Raw genomic sequence first — 19983 nt, forward strand, 5'->3', positions numbered from 1 at the left:
GCACCTTTTTTTTATTTTTTATACTAATTTTATCCTTAACTTTTTATTTTTTTTTAAAACTTTACTCCTAACTTTTGTACTTTTTGATAGATAAATAAAGAGTAAAATTTAAAAGTTACTTAAAAGTTTAAAATAAAATGTGCCAAATTAATTTATTAGAAGTAAAATGAAAAAAAATGAAAAAATCAGGATAAAAATGCAATTAATCCTAGATATTAAATCCTTTCTCGCTGGAGTAATTGCTGGCTACAACAGGTCCTCGATTCTCTACGTTTTAAGGGTAACCCTACACTCTAGATTTTTTTTTTTTTTTTTGGATTCCAGCAAATAAATTGATTAACCGCACAGGTAGTGCATTGTGCAAACAGAAAAATACAAATACAACGGATCTCCCCTGACCAGATATCGAAGATAAACCCAACACGACTAGCATACCAAAAGCATGAGTGTAGGTTTTTTTTTTAAACAATAAGATTTAATATGATAAAGCAAAGTAACTTTGGTTTGGTTTGGAAGTCTACTTATAGAGTTGAAAATGTTATACTGTGTTTGTTTAAGTGTTAAAAATGTTCAAACGTTAGTTTGAGCAAATCCATCAAGACTCATGTTTCTCTCTTTGAGTGTCTTGGATTGGAACTTGTGATAACGATAAATCAAACACTTAAAAGTTGGTTGAATTCTTTTTGCAAAACAAATTTATATTTTTTATTGTTTTAGATGCCTATTGGTTGGATCAATGGTTTAGAAAGGTATTTGCTTTTTGATTTTGCTCAATTTCTTACTTGTAAGACATATTCATGATCAATGATAAATTGGTATAGTTATTGAGCATAATTGCAAGTTTGTTTCTCAGTCTAAATTGTTATTGTATGAATTCTTAGAGAAATCCAATGGACCAATGTAAAAAAAGCTAGGATCTTAATCTATTGGCAAACTTATGTACAATCTTACCCACGTTAATCCAAACATACTTTAAGTCTCAAGTGGATGGAGGCGCAAATTGTACTAATTAACTTACAAGTCTATATCTTGTTAATTTTTATTAACTTTTAGCCACTGTAACCAAGACTACACTAACCTAGCTTATAGGTCAATGTATACCACTAGTACAAGTACCAACTAGCTCATAGATCATTGTTTTTCCTTATTTGCAATTGTTGTCAAGACTACATTGACTCACAGGTTGACGAGTACAATGGGAGTCAAAATCGAAAAGTACGTGAGTGGTTTATGACTAATAGAATGTTGTTGAGATTGCTTGTAAATATTCATAATAGTACTCTATATTTAATTCCTTTGGCAAATGATTGAAAGGACCTCAAAATACAAATATCAAGAATCCATTTGAAACAATGCACAATTTGTTAGATTAGCTTAATAAGGTAAAAGAGAAAGTAAAGGCCATACATATATATGATCTCATTTGTAAGGGTTTTTTAACCTGTGCAACTGTGCACAGGTTTTGAGTCATTAACTATCCACTTCCAATCAATTCTACATTAACTAATTAATAATGATTATTAGAAAAATATTCTTCTCTCTCGTATTTATTTTATCAACTTATATATCTCAATGTAATATCTCTCTTCCAACTTAAATAAAACTAATAATTGATAGTTTTTTATTATTTTAGTGAGTAAATTCATAAAATAAATAAAAGCAATATTTTTAAAAAAAGAATCAGGATTAATAATCATAAAATATTTGTTTCATAAAATTCAGAAAGAAAAAAAACTAATGGTGCTGTTTATGCAAGGAAAAAAACGGTTTGAAAACAAAATGCAACAAAAAGAAAAACACAATATAGGTTTCAATTATTTCTAAGCTAAGCTAAGATTAATGTGCGGATTCTTCAGAAAATGATAAAGTTCATGCCCTTCACACTCTTTGGAGAAGTTATTATAACAACAATAAAAAAGTTCAACAATTATTATTATATTTTAAATTTAAAATAATTGAATCACGGTAGTTTATTAAAGGTCACGTACATGCTTAAAAATTTATCAAATAGGGAGTAAAAAAATGTAAGTGAATAACTAAATTAATCACCTAATCAATCAAATTATTGTTTTTTTAACCTTGATTGTCCATTTTTTCACAGCTCACATACTAAGACATCTTATACAATAATAATTTACTGTAACTTGTAATTTCTTTGGTGATCAGAATGCTCCTTAGATAGTCATTTTTAATACCACAACAATATATTTTGATTATTTTTTGGATAAATGATTATCCCTATAAATTAACATAAAAATTTTTAATTTATTTTGTCTACACTAACAAGTTTTTTGAAAAATTTTTCATGTCACTCACTCCAAGCCGAACACCTTTAACGGTAGAATTTAAGTGATGATGAACTACCATATGTGATCTTAACTATAAAATTTTATATTCACATATATTTTGGATTTCTCTCATATGTGATTTGTCCGGTGTTACATATTTCAACTAAATTTCCTAATTGATTTGATTTATTCTAAATTACTTGAAATAAAAAAATATATTGCAAATTGGAATATACATTGATGCACCGTATAAAACTAAATACTAGTATTAAATTATAATTGGAATATACATAAAAACTGTTAATTATTAGTATTAATATTATTTTAAGGGTCTTGATAACCAGCAGTAGCCTTAAAGTATTGGTTAAAAAATTATAAAAGGAAATTTTTTATTGTTAAATCATAGAAAAATGTAAGACACTAGTTAATCAACATAATTTGTCATCTTTCAATAAACATACTTCTATTTTAATTTTCTTAATCAATATTTATAAGACACAGGTTATACAAATCTTATTTGTAAAATTATGTGCATTTAATAAGTGTAATAACACATAGTGAGTAATTAGCCGTGAATGTAACAATGACATGCTAATAGTATCTTCAATCATTCTAATTATAAATAGCGGAAAGATTACACAGAAGATTATTAACCAAAAAATAGATTATACGGAAGATTTAATTTTTATTTTTGCCACAAATACAGTGAATTAAAATTATATAAACTTTTACAGAAATTATATCACTTAATCTAAAATGAGATGGTTTTAAGTATAAGAACTATTTTTTTAAACTATAAAGACCAATTGAATAAATAAATAAATAAATAAATAAATTATTTTTTTTGTTTTAGTTAGAAACATAGAATTACACGCAACACTATTGTTTTGAAAAGGGATAGAAAAAGGTGGGTATAACAATCTAATTTTTAGAAATTATTCATTAGTGATAGTATTTTTATGAGTCTTTCTTTAATTAGGAAATTTTAAGAATTTTTTCAACACTGTTATTTCCTTAATTTATTTATTCATTTATATTTCTAATTTGAATTTTAATATCCTATTAAAAATTATCAATAGTAAAAAATAATGTTGCATTACAATATAAATTGTTTAGCATAAATCTAAAATATAATTTATATGTTTAAAACTATATATTTATTTATTACAAATTTTATTTATAACATAATTTTTATTTCTAAAAGTATTTATTTATTATTTTTCTTTTTCCCGTAAAAATAAAAACAAGATGGACAAGTCATTGCCGAAAGAAACAGCATAAATTAATTGCAATTAAGTTCAATTAAAATAAAATTTATTATTAAATGCACTAGTGATGGAAAGTGTAGCCATTGTATACTTAAAAAAAGAAAAATGTTAACAACACATTCTTGGTAAAGTGTCACACTCTTTTGAAAGTGTTATTTTTTATTGATTGAAAATAACATTTTTATGGTTCTCATGTTATATTTAATGGTTTTTCTCCTAATTTTATATTTTCAATAAATTTTAAGAATTGTGTTAAAGTTTAACAATGATGAATTGTATTTTCTTTTTATTTATCATTTATATTTTAATTTTTTTTATCAAATTTAAAAATATTGATGTAATAAAAAAATAATAAGTAATCTATCAATTATGTAGGTTCAAATTTGTTTATTCTTTTACCCTTTCACCAATGTGCTTTTGATATTTGCCCTTGAACAACGTCGACACTGGAATTAGATTTTGGAATGTGTAGTGACCATATATCATGCACCATTTTTATGATTTTATCATAGAGTTGTGTTATGAAAGATAGATATTTGTAAGAGTGTGTTTGGTTTAATATTAAGTTGAATGTGCACAAATTCTCATGCAAATTAAATGATCAATAAAGAATAATATAATATTTTTATCATAATAAAACTTTTTTTTATTTCAAAAAAGTTAGATTCACATTATTTCCATAGAAACAATTTGTAGAAACATAGTTAAAATTAAACAACATTATTTTTTTAAAAAGTAAACCAAATATGGGAAACAAAGTTTCCCCACTTCAAATTCATGAAAAACTAAAAAAAATATTGTAGAGATTTCTTAATTCTCATTCTCACACAAGGAGTAAGAAAAATGAGGCGAGGCACACCCGCCTATAAGATGAAAATCTTCCCTATACCTAGAAAGGTATCTGTCAAACAGATATTTAGGAATATCCACATGTATAAACGAATATGAGTGTATTTTTCAAAGTATTATATTTAAAAAAATAAAATAAAAATTTGAAATATATAGTTATATTAAAAAATAATTTAAAAAACATATATTTATAGTTAAAATAAACGATTTTAATTATATAATATATTGATAATAAAATAAATCAGAAAAACTTATTTTGTATAATATATTGATATTGATACTAAAATTCAGCCCCGTCTTCCTGTTCACGTGTTCTGATATCTGAATCTTGTCTATATATACGAGTTTCTGTGGGTTCATATTGTGTGTTGAGTTTCCTTGTCCGAATAATTTCTAGGTTCTTAAGCTATCTTTCAATCTAGCTAGACTTTACATAGAGAAGTAGTAGTCTGGTGTCACTCTGATATGAGCCTCTTGAAATTCTCCCATACACACTCTTTCTGTTTGTATATATAGTAACCATCATTTGCCCTTCTACGTTGAAAAGATTTTGCAGAAGAAACGACTGTTTTCCCATGTCTTAAGACATACATGCCTTTTCACTATATATATTCTGCTTCACTCTCGAATATAACCCTTGCTAAGCTTAACTTCTTATATCTTCCACATATATAATGTAACCTATATAGTTTCCAAGGAATTAGTTTGTTCAAACCGGTGTTATAATAATCATTGAAGGGACTTGATGTAGTATAGAGTTCTTGTTCAACTCTTCTACTTTATCAAGACTTTAATCATTCATGCACCCTTCACTAGTGTTTTCTTTCTGGGGTCCTAAAAAAAATGAAAAATATATAATCTGAAATTTGAGAAAGTTTCAAAATACGTTGAATGCTTACTGATTCAACTACCTGTTTGATCAACTGAGCGTCCTCTAGTTGCTAGGTGTAGTTCAGCACCCCTTGATGTAAAGAACGTTAGAAAAGCAATCAACTGGATCCTCTCATTCTATTCATCTTCAAGGACAAAGTTTTGCATCAACTAGCTTCATTTGCACATAGCCATACCTTCAGCCATTTGGATCTTCCTCTTTTTTTTTCCTCCTTAAATGTCTATCATCAAGTTTTTCTGAGTTATTTAATTATTCTCTTTCATTTCATCTTTTTCATCTCTCTTTCTTTAATTTTTATCACAACATTTGTTACATCTATTATTTTTCTTTTCTCGTCTTAGTTTCCATCATACATCCCATTTTTGGGGGTGATCCGTTTAACATTTTTCTGTCCTTTTTTTGTTCGTGATGACCAACAACAACCACATCCTTCACCAGGGGGCTTCTGAGGTCTAACTAGGGGATGTCGGTGCTGCTTTTGGAATGTGGGTCATTTCGTTCTTAATTACACATGTGAAAGGTATACATCAATGAACCCTCTTCTCTGATTGATTGTGACTTGGTTTCTGTTTGAATATATTCTTTCCTAGATTGGATACGTGGTAGTATGGTTTTTGTGTTTTTGAAACTCTGGATTTAATTTCTGTGATGCTTGGCTGAAGCCAAAGAATTAGATTTAAAACTGTATCCTTGCCAAAGAAACTAGATAAGCTAGTTTTTCAGTCAGGAAAGTTTATATTGGTTTGCTTGTCATGAAAATATCACTATTCAAGGGGAAATTATAAAAAAATTAATGTGAATCGATCTCACATCTCTGTCACATAACTTTAATTTAAATATTTTTTCTTAATTTTTTATTTTTTTTCTATACAACCAAACTTATCATAAATCCAGCTTTATATGTGAATGACTTTTTTTCTTTCCTGATCAACATTTTTAGGGTTGTATTTTTATATTGATACGTGGAAGAAATTACAAAGCCTGTGTTTAATAAATAACATGGATTAATTCAAGTAGTGTATGTTTGGTTGTCTATAAACAACATCTTAAATTTAAATTTTGTATATAAAAAATACTTTTGTTAAATGAGATAGGGGCACCATTATGTGAATATTATCAATCTTTTAAAAAGAATAATGATACATCAACATGTCTATTATTTCAAACACTATCAATAATTGTTATTTTTTTTCTTCTATTACATCATTTCTAGGTGTTGTATTAGGATTTGGGGTGTCTATTAAACTTTTTTTTTATAAAAAAAATACATGTAATCTAAAAACACTAAATTCAATTTTGGAAGTGAAATTGATGTTTAAACAATTGTTTTTTTTATGAGTTAGCTTCTTGTTTTGGTTTTATGAGATTTTTTTTAATTTTGATGTTTTTGAAAGACGACCATAATTTCTCTTCCTTCATCTCATAATTAGGCATGTGTTTATAATTATATTCGAGTTCCATATTCCAACTCAAACTTTGGTTTGTTCATTAGCTTTAGGGCTAGCTTGTTTGGTTTACACCAAAAATTAAGTTCTCTCTCGTGATGTGGTCTCTATTATCAGTCTATATGAACCCTTTTTTTGATAATTTAAGACCATTTTAGTGAGGCTAGAACTATGAAGCTCACCTCCATTATCTTTTCCCAAAATCTTGCACGTACGTATCACCGAATCTAGTTTTCACATCTTGGGTAAAAGTTAGGAAAAAGTTGAAGCTCACCTCCATTATCTTTTTTTGAAGATAATACGTATCAATAATGAATCTCGTTTGACATCATATCTTGGGTAAAAGTTAGGAAAAAGTTAGATCGTACACCTAATTTTGAGGTGTGTGAGTGGAAGGAAGAGTGTGATATAATGAAAAATTAAATTATAAGAAAAAAAAAGAGAAAACAATAAATATAATAAATGATATGAAAAATGAAGAAAGAAAAAAGAAAAATAAAATAAAAGTGAAATGGAGTGGAAGGTGCGAGGATATATAATATAATATCCAATCAATTTATGAACTGAAAACAATACTAATACATGAACTATTGGTTCATGAATGTTTAAAAGTAATGAAACTTAAATACATTATCATTATGTTTTTCCTCGTGGAAACAATATTTAGAAATATATCTACCTTCTGTTATTGTTTTTTCGTTAGCAGAGTTTTTATTCTACCTTCTAAACTGCTTTTTTAAATGCATGTTCAAAAGAAGAAGCGACAAAATGGAACACAGGTCTTAATAAACTGTACCATCCAATGAGTTTACTACCATGCAAAATTGCATATATAGCCGGAAGCTTAGGAAGTCCTCCAAAGAAAAAGTTGAACACATTTTGCGGAGGAAAAGTCTATGCGATTCAATGAAAGATTGCGAATTGAGAGGAATTAAGTGGAAGAAGAGAAGGAAGAAGATGAAGCACGTTGCTGACCAAGGTATGACGTGAAAAACGTGTTGCAAATGAAGCTAGCTGGTGCCAAACGTGTCCTTGAAGATAAATACAATGAGGTGGTCCATTTGATTACTTTTTCTAACGTTCTTTAGATCAATGGGTGCTGAACTACACCAAGAAACTAGAGGACGCTCAGGTGATCAAACAGGCACTTGAATCAGAAGGCATTTAACGTGTTATACATGGAACTTAAATTTTTTTTCTGAAACAGATAATGTAATTTTCATTTTTCAGTTCTGAATGGCAATACTAGTGAGAGTGTAAACCACAATCCACATTGAAAGTCTTGATGAAGAAGGGTTGAATAAAAACTCTATTACATCAATCAAGTCCCTCCAGTGATTATAACACTGTTTTGAACCAACTAATTCCTTGGAAACTATCTGTCTTAATTATTGTGGATAAGAAATTTAGTTCAGCAACACAAAGAAGAGACACCTATATATATATATATATATATATATATATATATATATATATATATATATATATATATAGTTACTTTTATTTATTTATTATCGCCTATGTTTTTTTTTAAGTCAATCACCTATATGTGAATAAGTTGAAAGAAGATTCGTTACAATTTTTTTTTTTTTACATGACATTTGTTGAAGCCAATAACTATTAAGCACATTAATCTTCAATAGTATTTTTTTAACGGCAAGGAATAAATGCAAAAAATAATGAACTTTAAAGACTAAAAAAGTTATAGAAACAAAAATAAAAAAATGAGTAAATTAAATGAATAAAAATTATATTTAAGTCCTTCTAAAAAAAGTATATTTAAGCCATTTTGTAAATATGTATTTTGTGTGACCAAGTTATGGTCACTATATTGATATATCAACAAATACTGTATATACTTGAGTTTAATTTTTAGTATCATGTAAAAAATTTCATTTTAAATTTATTAAAAATTATTATTCACATAATTTTTAGGATAATTATTATAAAACTTATATATATATATATATCTCGATGAATTGGACAAAAAATTTATATATCCAAATTTAATCGAATATATTTTGGTTGATATTATTTAAAATTTATATCTTAAAAATAATTATTTTTATTAAATTTTTAAGAAAATTAAAAATAAATAATTAGTGTTTTAAATTTAGTCCGAACTAGGCAACAACCATAATAATAGAATGTAATAATGGAGCGAAACGACAGCTGTTGGTAAGAAACAAAATACAAGTAATTTTCACTCAACGGCCTCAGCAAACAATAATGCGTGGGACGTTGGTTTCACGTGCAATCCTATCGTGCCTGACGTGGCCATATCCTCGTCGTCAACTTCATTCTAATTTTCTTTTTAATAACATAAGGAATCTAAAGAATTTTCTTAGCACAAAAACTAAACTCATTTAATAAACTTCCTATAATCTTTAAATAATGGTTGGAGGAAAATATTTATATTATATATGTTTATGATCTTCTATAAAAATTAATTATTTTGCATTAATATTATGTTAAAAAACAAGACAATTGTTAATTAATGTTTTAATAATGTTGATTAAAGAACTTAAAAAGTAAATCTATTTTTGTTAACAAGAAGAAGAAAAAAGAATAACTTAAGGAATAGGACTGATCCACTAAACACTGTAATGACCCTCGGTTGAAGAAAAGTTGCAGCGTCAGAAAAGTGAGAAATTCTAGTATTCATCTTTTTGGCCTTTTTCTTGACTAATATTCTCCTTTTTTTTGAATACTGGTTGGATATTGAAAAGGTTTTGGTTGTAGATGAGGAAGAGGGGTGTGTGGCGCGTGGTTCTTTAATCTTTATCATCACCACCGTCACTTACTAGTTTGAGAAATTAGCAAAAATGGCGGAAGTGAGAGGGAGGGACACGTGGACGGAGGAGCTGGCGAGTCTGATAGAGGATTCGGGAGTGCGCTACGGTGGAGATTCTCCTCCGACGTCGTTTGAGGTGCACGCGCCGCAGAGCGAGTCGGGGGAGAGCTTGAAGGAGCAGGCCTTGGGGTTCGTGATGGCGTGGTGCGAGATACTCATGGAGCTTGGGAGAGGGTTCAGGGACATTCTGCGACAGAACTTGATCAACGAGGATTCGTATGTGGTGAGGAAGTTCGGTGGACCTTGTTCCAAGGTTTCGAAGAGGTTGAGGTTTCTCAACGACTTTCTCCCCGAGGATCGCGATCCCTTCCACGCTTGGTCTGTTGTGTTCTTCGTTTTCATTCTCGCGCTCGCAGGTAAGAAAATGGTAACAACTTATTACTATTTATTATTGGCTGAAATTTGTTAGAAATCATGATAATTATGTAGGCTTCACTCTTTATTAATTAACCTCGATAATGATTTTGTAGTTTTTCAATTAATTTCAAAAGTATGTTAGAAAGAGTATCACCTACAGTTATTATTTTATGGGTCTTGTTAAATAGTGTTCGGCATTGGGTAAGGAACTAAAAGGAGAAAGGAGAAAGTATTTATTGTGTAAATTATAGGAGAGCGTAAATAAAATCATGGGCAGCCTAATTTTCTGCCTCCCAATGAATACATTTTTATTTAAGTTCCTTAACCAATGCTTATGGAAAACATAGTTGATTTCACTTAATTTTGGTTATTTGTTATTCTTTACTTCTTTTTTTTAAAAAAAAAAAAACTAATGATGGTATGTGCTATCGAGGAGACTAGACTAGAGTGTACTAAATAGTGTTTGGATAAACTTCTCCTACTTACTTATAAGAAAAGGAAGTCAGATATTAAAATGAATTGAGTGTCTTCCATGAGTTAAAATCAACTTATGCACTTGAACTTTTGGAGAAGTTAAATGAGAGTTTTTTATAAAAGGTAAGTACATAAGCTGATTTTAAAGCTCAATTTTTGTTTTCTTATGTGAATTTTATCCAATCAGAGCCTAAATGTATTTATTATTACCATATATTGCTTGGATTGATTTTTTATAAATGAAGGGACCTATAGATTCTCTGACCGTTTCTTTGTGGTATATTGATTTTCTTAAAAAATATCTTCATTCCATGGTGTGTTTAGATTACAGTTGAAAAAGTGGAGTTTGGTATCTTAAGTTTAGTTAAAAGTAGGTTTAATGTAACTTGATTTATGTTTTGGAACTTTCTACGTTTAATGGAAAAACAAGAGAGGAGTAGCTTTGCTCCAACCTTAGTTTGGATGAAAGTTAGGTTCAACTGATTTGTGAAAACACTTGCCAAATACGCAGGCACAACTTTCTATAAGGGGTGAACCTCAGTGTGGATGGCCAAACACTAAACCTAACACACCCATAGCTGTTGAGCTGTCATATGTTCTATGAAATTTTGGAACAAGTTTTGTTATTGCTTACTAATGATCTTTTTCCTTATGGTATTAGCTTGGTATTGACTTTTTTTTTAATGAGTTATTTGCAGCTATAAGTGTAGATCCCAATCGTGAAGCAGTGGCCCCTGTGGTGAAGGTGCGTCAACATCCTCCTAGTGCTAGTCGTGTGCTACTTCCAGATGGTAGATACATGGCTTATCATGAGCAAGGTGTTTTGGCCGACACAGCTAGATTTTCACTTGTTGCTCCGCACTCTTTTCTTTCATCCAGACTAGCAGGTATAATATAAGTTGGAATTTTTAATTATAAGATAATCTTCTTGGGTACAATCTTTATGAGGAGCACAACTTGAGGCTGGATTTCACCGTCCATCTTATTCCATCTTATGAAGGTTTACCTGGAGTCAAAGCATCATTGCTTGAAGAGTACGGCATTCGTTTGGTCACATATGATCTTCCTGGTTTTGGGGAGAGTGATCCTCATCCCAACAGAAATCTCAACTCATCAGCTATGGATGTGCTGCATCTAGTCAATGCCGTCAATGTTACTGATAAGTTCTGGATACTGTGCCACTCTAGTGGATGCATCCATGCTTGGGCTTCTCTCAGATATATTCCTGAGAAAATTGCAGGTTGTACATCTTTTTAAAGCTTTTTAATTTCTAGATACCTTTATATTGCTTGTAAAAAATTCTTCTTTGAGAATTCAATCAGACCTCTAATTGCTGATACCCCTGGCCAGTTGGCATAGTAATTGTATATTGGGTGTATCTGAATGTAGAATCCAACGCTCAATTATATTGCCAATTGGGCAGGGAAGTCAATTATTAAGCGTACAACAGAAACCTCCATTCTTATGCTGTTGTTGAACAAGGGCCTCAACTGATTGAGGGTATGCGATAGGAAAGAAGGGAAACAAATGGGCATATGTCTGGACTTGTCCACAGTTTAGTTATCTTAGTTCCTTTCAATTCTTTTCCTTCCAAATCCTTCACATTATCAGAGTTCTTAGTTTTTACTGTACGTACTAAGTAAACAGATTGTTTGACCTTTGAGTTCAAAACAACTCAAAGAGGGTGGGCATATTGATGCTATCAATTTCACTTTTAAAAAAAATGGTATATCACCTGATTTAAAACACAATGACTGACTTGTTTGAGTGTCTAAAGAGAATACAGAGTAACAATTGTTTTTCCCAATGAAAGAAAGAAAATGAAAAATCTGAGGTCTTTACTAGAGATTAGAGCACATAGTATAGGCGCAAATCTCTTGCAAGTTGCAACTTGGTTTAGAAGATGTGGTTATAGATTTGCACTTGTACCCAGAATAGAAAATATCATCCATAGATGAAAACAGTTGTTTTGAATACATACAGAAATTTGATTTGATGCTCTATAAAACTACAAGTGGTAGTCCTATTAAATGTGTGACCGAGAGAAGCTTATAATAAAATAATAATGTTAAAATTTTGGGGCACATACAAATCTAATGCCAATGAAGTTATTAATGTGTGACTCTATCTTATTCTTACAAGTTAATGGGAAAGAAATTTTAAAAAAAAGATCAATAGAGATCACACCAATAAAAGCAATTTGCTATTTGGTTGCCTACCATTTTTCTGAAAATGTTTGCTCCCTTTTGTAGTATATCTATCCTCCAACCCTCAATAGAGATCACACAATGCAGAATCTGATGTAACTTGTTAGTTGTTATATTGTCCAAATTGCAGGTGCAGCAATGTTGGCTCCTATGATTAATCCATATGACCCACACATGACTAAGGAGGAGATGAAAAGAACTTGGGAGAAGTGGCTGCCAAGGAGGAAAATGATGTATTCTTTGGCTCGTAGATTTCCAAAACTTCTCTCTTTTTTCTATCGGAAAAGCTTCTTGCCTGAACAGCATGATGAGATTGATAAGCTGCTATCTGTCTCGCCAGGAAAGAAGGTGAGTGCGTCATAAGTCGTAAATTGAACTATGTAACAGGTATAATTACTTTCAAAGTATGTTGCACTGTTCATCAATATGAACTGGCTTTTTCTGTATTGCAATAGTATGACTGGAGTCAATTCATGTTTGCTTGAAACAAATGGAGTTAATTGTTGGCATTTGGTTCGAATTTGTGCAGTTAGTTGGCTGTCCATGCTATCATGTTAACTCAAAGCTGATGCTTTACCAGCTGGATCACACTGATTTCTGTCAGATTTTCAATTGTCAATATATAGTCAAGAAACTATGGAGCCATCCAATATATTTTGTCTTTCTTGAAATTGCTTTACCTAACATATTGAAGCTATAGAACTTTATTTAATATTGTTGGCTTCAATCTTGTATCATGGAAGAGAATGAGTAATTGTGCTCTTCTAATTGTATATTGCGTGAAATAGCTTCATCTTGGCCACATCTGACAGAAAATATTTTTAATTATGATTGACATTTAACATAAAATTAAAGCTGACTTTCAAATCTAAATACAAACACAGTGGTAGGTAAACAGCTTGCAAAATTGCCTGCGAGTAAAAGACATTTAGCTCTGCCATAATTGTTAATATAATTGACTTCACATGTGCAGGATAAACTTGTGACTGAAGAACCAGAATTTGAGGAATTTTGGCAGAGGGATGTGGAGGAGTCAGTTCGTCAGGGAAACATACGCCCATTTATAGAAGAAGCTGTTCTGCAGGTATCAAATTGGGGTTTTGACATTAAGGAACTTCATGTGCAAAAGAAGTGTCAAACAAGAGGCATACTTCTTTGGTTGAAATCCATGTACAGTCAGGCGGACTGTGAATTAGCAGGATTTCTTGGCCTTAAACACATATGGCAGGTTTGAACTTTTAATACATTGTTCTTTGAATTAGCAGGATTTCTTGGCCTTACAAACATTCATTTATATGCCTCTATCTAGTTCAAGACACTCTAGTGTAGACTTTAGCCTAAATAACTTAGGTAGACTAAATCAATAAATAAATTGACATTATCATTTCATTTCAAATATAAAAATATATGTGGCAGGAAGATTTAGACAACAATTTGATGTTAGATGGTGTTGTGTATGTTATCATTAGTATTAGTACAAGGATTCTTCATGTTTTAATCAAGTTCAACTTCCATTATGTATAAGTGTAAATCTTACGTTTTCCTTTTCAATACTTAACAGGGTCTGGATGATAGGGTGGTCCCACCATCAATGATGGAATATATAGAGCGGGTTTTGCCAGAGGCTGTTATCCATAAGCTTCCAAATGAGGGCCACTTCTCCTATTTCTATTTATGTGATCAATGCCATAGGCAGATTTTCACCACTCTCTTTGGAACTCCTCAAGGTCCGGTTGAACGACAAGAGGAAACTGCAACTGCATTCGAGGAAGAAGATAAGGAAGAGGTTTTACAAGTACCTGTTTAACAGCTTCTAATGTTTGAAATGACACGTTACTGCTCATAGGCACGACGGTCTTAGGTTGGATGTAAATACCACAGGCGGCTCCACTGCTCGGTGGAGCTTGAAAGAAGAGAGAATGGTCGTTAAAGTTGGCTGAATTTTGAACCGTTAAGAGCTTTTGGAGATATAGGTAAAGCACGAATGTTACACATTGTTTTTCCTTTCCTCTCCCTAGCAAATTTTACCTTAAACCCTGTCTAATTTGTTCTAGACAGTTCCACGTGCAATCATTTTTGAAAAACTTACATAGTTATTATAAGATTCAGTCATATTTGCGAAGATATGTATCCTTAGTTGTATCCTACAAATAAGCTAAAGCCAGTAAATTGGTAATCAATGGTCCTTCCTTGTCAAAGCATCTATTTCTTTCTTTCTATGTAGTTTGGCTAAGAAATAGGATTTCAATCAGGACTTAATTATGTTTGGTCCATAGGCTATTGTGTACGCAGACCTTACATTAGAGAGCACCGTTGATGAATAAGCCCCTGTTTATATAGGTTGTCAATTTGGGTTTGTTAAAAAAAATGCTTTTGATAAAATTGTTTCGGACCTTGCCGTGTAATTGATACTGTTTGTGGTGAAAAAAAATACCGGATATGATCACACTTTAAGCTTTTTTTATTTTATTTTGAGAACATGTGTTTTATTTTTAGTTTTAATCATAAAAAAACTTTTTATTTATTTATAATGATTTATTTAAGAAACAGTTTTTTTATATAATTTTTATATGAATCTTTAAAAGTAAGAAATAGAAAGCAATACCAAAAAGAAAAGGAATACAGTGAAAATAAGCTAATATTTTTGTAAATAAAAATGAAAGTTAATAAAAACAAAAAATGCTTTTTCAGATTAAAAGGCTGTCAAGGAGATCTAACTCATAGTTCTAATCTTAATTATAATATTTTTCACTTCAGTCCAAATTTAGAAATTAATGACAAAATATTGGAAAGGTTTGGAACTGAAGAATGATTTATCACAATAAAATATAAGTTTATTTTGATTCTGAAAATCTTCATGAAACGTACTTCCATACATTTTAAGACTTTTGAAATAATTTTGAAGCAAGACATCCCCCATTCATTCTGCAATGGACACAATTGATTACATTAGTGAAGTACATGTCAAACATCAAGGTGAAGTGGCATGAACTCAAACCAAAAGGGAGACACCACCTAAAAAGGCAAGAACTGGTAGTAAAATGTGCCAGTACAAATCAATTTTATTGATGGCAATCTTAACTTCTATAGCACAGGCCAAGTTACAATGGACCTTTATCATCCTGATAAGAGCATAACCATGTCCAATTTTCTCACACTATTGGATTACAAGAATTAATTAGGCGATGACCCAAAAAATTAATAATTGACATCAATGAGGACCAAGGTCTAAATTGTCAAAATGATGGAAAGCAAGGCTTCTACGGGCTTCAAAATGCTGACCCACCACCTTTGGTCTTTCCAAGTAACATATCTTTTGCTTCATTAATTTTGGATGCAAGGTAATGGCTGCCACCTGCATCTGGATGGTTTGCAACCATCACCCTCCTATGTGCTTCTTTAATCTTATCTGTTGGAGTGCGTTCTCTGAAACATAAAAACTGAAAATCAGCAAGAGAAACACAAAATACATCTGCTAAAACTTTGTCAAGGGCAAGACTAGTAACAACTAACAAAAATTCATATTAACCAATGAAATTCTAGTTGATGACACAGAAAGAAAATGTGATTAAGGGAGACAGACAGTATACAATATAAGAAGACACCAATGCGGCAAAATTAAAATAATACACACAAGATACAATACTGCATGTGCAAACGCACTCAAACAAAATCAATCAATGCCAAATATTAAACATGAAAAGTACTAAACAAATCAAATTTTCGACTAATTTCAGTACGAATGAACTTCCACCAAACAAACTATAAACAGTAATAGCACTCATCACTAACTTATCACCATTTGACAACATAAACGCATTGAAGCTTAAAATCAGTAATCAATATGATTGGACAGAACTACAGTCTAATCTAAACCTCAGGGAAAACTGGAAAGATGGGAAACAAAGTTGAAAGCCAATTCTGAACTTCAATTGGAGAACTAAATCCGCTTTTCTTTTCAATTGGATACAAAGACTGGACACGATACGCCCTCTACACAAGCTGCAATTGCAAATCACAACTTGCAATAGAGGCAGAATAACTTCAAAATACGATCACAAGATTCAGTTCAAGCAAATTAAAGAGGAAAGAATAACAACATCAATTGAACAGGAATTGATAGTAAGTTCTGATTCCCTTTCTTGATCAGTCTGAACAGATTCAGAAGTATAGCAATTGGACACCGAATAAAATGAATACCCAAGAACACAATTTAGATTAAAAAAAGGAATAGAGAGAACAGCAAGCCTTGCTGCCTGATGTGAACATAGATCAAATGATGAAGGGAAAGAACAGGGTTCCAGCCTTACATATACAACAACAACAACAACAACAACAAAGCCTTATCCCACTAGGTGAGGTTATATAAAAATACAATAAAATCAGGTTTGACCAGAAATAATACCACTAAGCAGCAGGGACTGACTGGAAAGGAAATAGAGGCCACACTTCATGTTTTCTTGTCTAAACAGACATAACACTGGTGTTGTGTTGAAGATAGGAACACCCTATATATTGCAGATGTGAAAAGAGGCCAAATCAGTAAGATTCCTAAATTAATGGTTTCAATAACTTCAAAAAAGAACAGCCAGAATGGCTGCATTTTACTGCTATAGTAGCTCAGCAGATTCATGGCTGCGACAGAAAAGCACTCCATGGTGGAAGTCTCTGTCACTATTGACTACCTCGGTGAAGTGTTCAAATTAGACAATGAATGTGCAGTTTTTGAAGTTTTTTACCACAAAGCACTGCAGCACCTACAAAGCACCATATCTACGCCATATTGTGCCATATCTCAACCACCTACGATATCCAATTTGTTTGATAGATGCGTAAGATATGAAGGAAAGAAGAAAGGGGAGAAGGATTTGTCCTGCCATCTTGTGTCCATACTGGACAATGATACAGCCGGAATATTAGAGAGCTGGTAGGGTAGTTGTTGTTTTGGTGCTTTATAGATATTTCTAATATTCTAACTAATCACATAAGTTATATGCATTACCATAGAGTCCATAACAAATCAAAGACCCTTCTGCACAGTGCACACACTTGCAAGCCACAAGCAAGGCTGGTATTAGACATAATCAGATGGTTGTGACTGTCCTTAGTATTTTATTTTTTTTACCCTGAATATTGCAACATCAACCTAAACTCAAGCACTGATTTGAGCAGGACCTTTGTCATGTGATTTTTCCATGAAGAGACTTAACCTTTATTACATGTTGGATACACATACATGCAGGGTTGTAAAGATATCGCGTGAAAGACCAATATCTCAATTTTCAAATCAAGAAATACCATAAATTAATTCAATCAGTCCCCCAAAAGAAAAGGTGGTGACAAACATCACTACAGCCTACAGACATCATAACATATGCAAAATTCAATACTATAGGCTTTCTTCTCCCTGTAAATTATCATTTCAATGCCTTAACACAAATCAACACATTAGAATCTTCAAAACAAAATGGCAGTTACCTAACACCCAGTATAAGAGCTGCTTCCCTTCTAGTCATGGTAGCCTGGAAACCACCTTCATAAAATTTACGCATACTCGGTGGTCTAGCTTTGAATGCTTGCCAAGCCTGGATACCATATCTACCAGCATAAGCCGCAGCCGCCACTGCAATCCCTGCCACCAATGGTGTAGCCTGTTCCAATTTCCAATTTCAGTTCCACAAACCAAAGACAATATCAAAATCAACAAACTTAAAAATAAATGATAAAAAAACCCTTATCCCCTAGACCCCTACCCTCTTATCAATACAATAAGAATACAAATCCATATTCTGTTTTCTATACAGCAACATAAAACCCTACACCCAAAAGCTCTCCAATCCCAGAGCCCCAAACAAAATTTGTAGACTGCAAAAACTAATTAACCCAGTACAATAAACAACTTATCAAATTTGTATACAAAAAAATTGGGCAAAACGATAGCGAAAATACAAAAAGGTGGACATAGAGACAAAGGGACTAAAGAAAAAAAAAATCAGCTTTTTTCGATCCTAAAGTAGAGGCGAAGAAAATTGTTGAGAGGTTGAGGATGGTTTCCCAGTTCGAAATCAAGATAAAAGGAATGGAATTTTAAGAATAACGATGAAGGACTAACCATGACGTCAAAAGCTTCAACGTGTGAATGGAGAATTCCAATAGGGTTTTGAATTGCTCGCAAAGAGTGTTCAGTTGAGAAACATGAAAGAAGCTTGGCTTATTATTTTTATATTTATAATTATATTTTTTCTTTCTTTTTAATTGCCTTGCTCCTTAAGACATATTTTTCTCGTAAGTTCTAGTCCAATTCTCTTCTGATGGATTTTTTTCGTTACAGAATTCTTCTCATTGGAATAATGTTAAAAATCAAATCAAACCCTTTGCAAATTGTTAGAAGGATACAAAAAAAATTAAAAATTCTTTAAATTGAAAATAAATTAATTAATTAAAAAATGACATGTATTTTGTGGTTTAATTTGATTTTTGAATCTTATTATAAAAAAATTAAATCAAATCACATATTATAATTATATTGATTTTATTAAGATAATTAATAATAAATATTGAATAATTTATTAATTTTTATTTACTTTATAATTAAGATATATATTTTACTTTTATATATTAAAAATGATATATTAATATTGTTAAAAAAATAGTATTAAATATCAAATGTTGTCCAAATTATTATTATATTATAAATTTTTTGATAATATTATTTAATATTAATATAAAATAGAAGTGAAAATAATAATTTTTAACTAAAATATGTTAAATAAAACTTAATAAAATAAAATTCATTTTTTAAATTATATAATATATATAACAATGATATAAATTTAATTGATAGATTTAAATTATAACAATAAATTTTTATAAAAAAACTAAAAAACGTGAAATTGAACCGAACCAAAATGTAAAAGATTGGTTCAATATTTGCTTTAAATTTGATTTTATATTTACGTTCAACCAAACCGAATCACATCTTTTGTTTTATATTCGATTTGAATGACATTTTATCTAGAAATCGAACCAAACACAAGGCGAACACCCCTGCATGATAGTTTACGGCCAACAATGTTTTAAATCCTTTTTTTATTTAGTTTATTTCTTTATTTTAGAAAATTATTTTAATAATCTATAACATTATTTATCTTTAAAATTGTAATTGTTCAACATGAAATATTTACTTTTTTATGATAACATGAAATATGTACTTATTAATGTAGCCTAATTAGGAAACGGTTTAACAATATAACTCAGCAAAAAAAAAAAGGGTTTAACAATATTTATACTACTAAGATTAAATTTGAATATATATAAATATATTTTGACCAGTAAACCATAACACAGAT

General features: G+C 30.6%; 2 protein-coding genes across 3 annotated transcripts; one reads left to right on the forward strand and one right to left on the reverse strand.

Moving 5' to 3' along the window:
- Positions 1–9263: 9263 nt before the first annotated feature.
- On the forward strand, positions 9264–14973 carry LOC114382285. Of its 2 annotated transcripts, none has more exons than XM_028341589.1 (7): positions 9264–9386; positions 9485–9952; positions 11126–11314; positions 11428–11667; positions 12765–12982; positions 13608–13862; positions 14196–14973. In XM_028341589.1, the coding sequence occupies exons 2-7, from the start codon at positions 9568–9570 to the stop codon at positions 14439–14441; spliced, it is 1533 nt and encodes a 510-aa protein (XP_028197390.1). In that variant the 5' UTR covers positions 9264–9386; positions 9485–9567; the 3' UTR covers positions 14442–14973. The 2 variants fall into 2 exon arrangements, with proteins under 2 accessions (XP_028197390.1, XP_028197391.1); XM_028341590.1 differs by having other exon boundaries at positions 9349–9386; positions 9472–9952.
- A 584-nt stretch (positions 14974–15557) lies between these two features.
- LOC114381162 (mitochondrial import inner membrane translocase subunit TIM14-3-like) lies at positions 15558–18873 on the reverse strand. Its single transcript, XM_028340348.1, has 3 exons — positions 18747–18873; positions 18113–18285; positions 15558–16060 (listed from the first exon to the last, which is right to left on the reverse strand). The coding sequence occupies exons 1-3, from the start codon at positions 18747–18749 to the stop codon at positions 15904–15906; spliced, it is 333 nt and encodes a 110-aa protein (XP_028196149.1). The 5' UTR covers positions 18750–18873; the 3' UTR covers positions 15558–15903.
- Positions 18874–19983: the final 1110 nt, after the last annotated feature.

This window comes from Glycine soja, chromosome 13 (genome assembly GCF_004193775.1).
Source record: "Glycine soja cultivar W05 chromosome 13, ASM419377v2, whole genome shotgun sequence".
NCBI classification, from domain to species: domain Eukaryota; kingdom Viridiplantae; phylum Streptophyta; class Magnoliopsida; order Fabales; family Fabaceae; genus Glycine; species Glycine soja.

What these genes read in the sequence shown, in the direction of transcription:
- LOC114382285 (XM_028341589.1), top strand. Translation starts at nt 9,568, where the DNA reads ATGGCGGAAGTGAGAGGGAGGGACACGTGGACGGAGGAGCTGGCGAGT. An exon ending in TATTCCTGAGAAAATTGCAG is followed by an intron (nt 11,668 to 12,764) that starts GTTGTACATCTT and finishes TCCAAATTGCAG; the next exon opens with GTGCAGCAATGTTGGCTCCT. An exon ending in CTGTCTCGCCAGGAAAGAAG is followed by an intron (nt 12,983 to 13,607) that starts GTGAGTGCGTCA and finishes TCACATGTGCAG; the next exon opens with GATAAACTTGTGACTGAAGA.
- LOC114381162 (XM_028340348.1), bottom strand. An exon ending in GCTCTTATACTGGGTGTTAG is followed by an intron (nt 16,061 to 18,112) that starts GTAACTGCCATT and finishes TTTATGTTTCAG; the next exon opens with AGAACGCACTCCAACAGATA.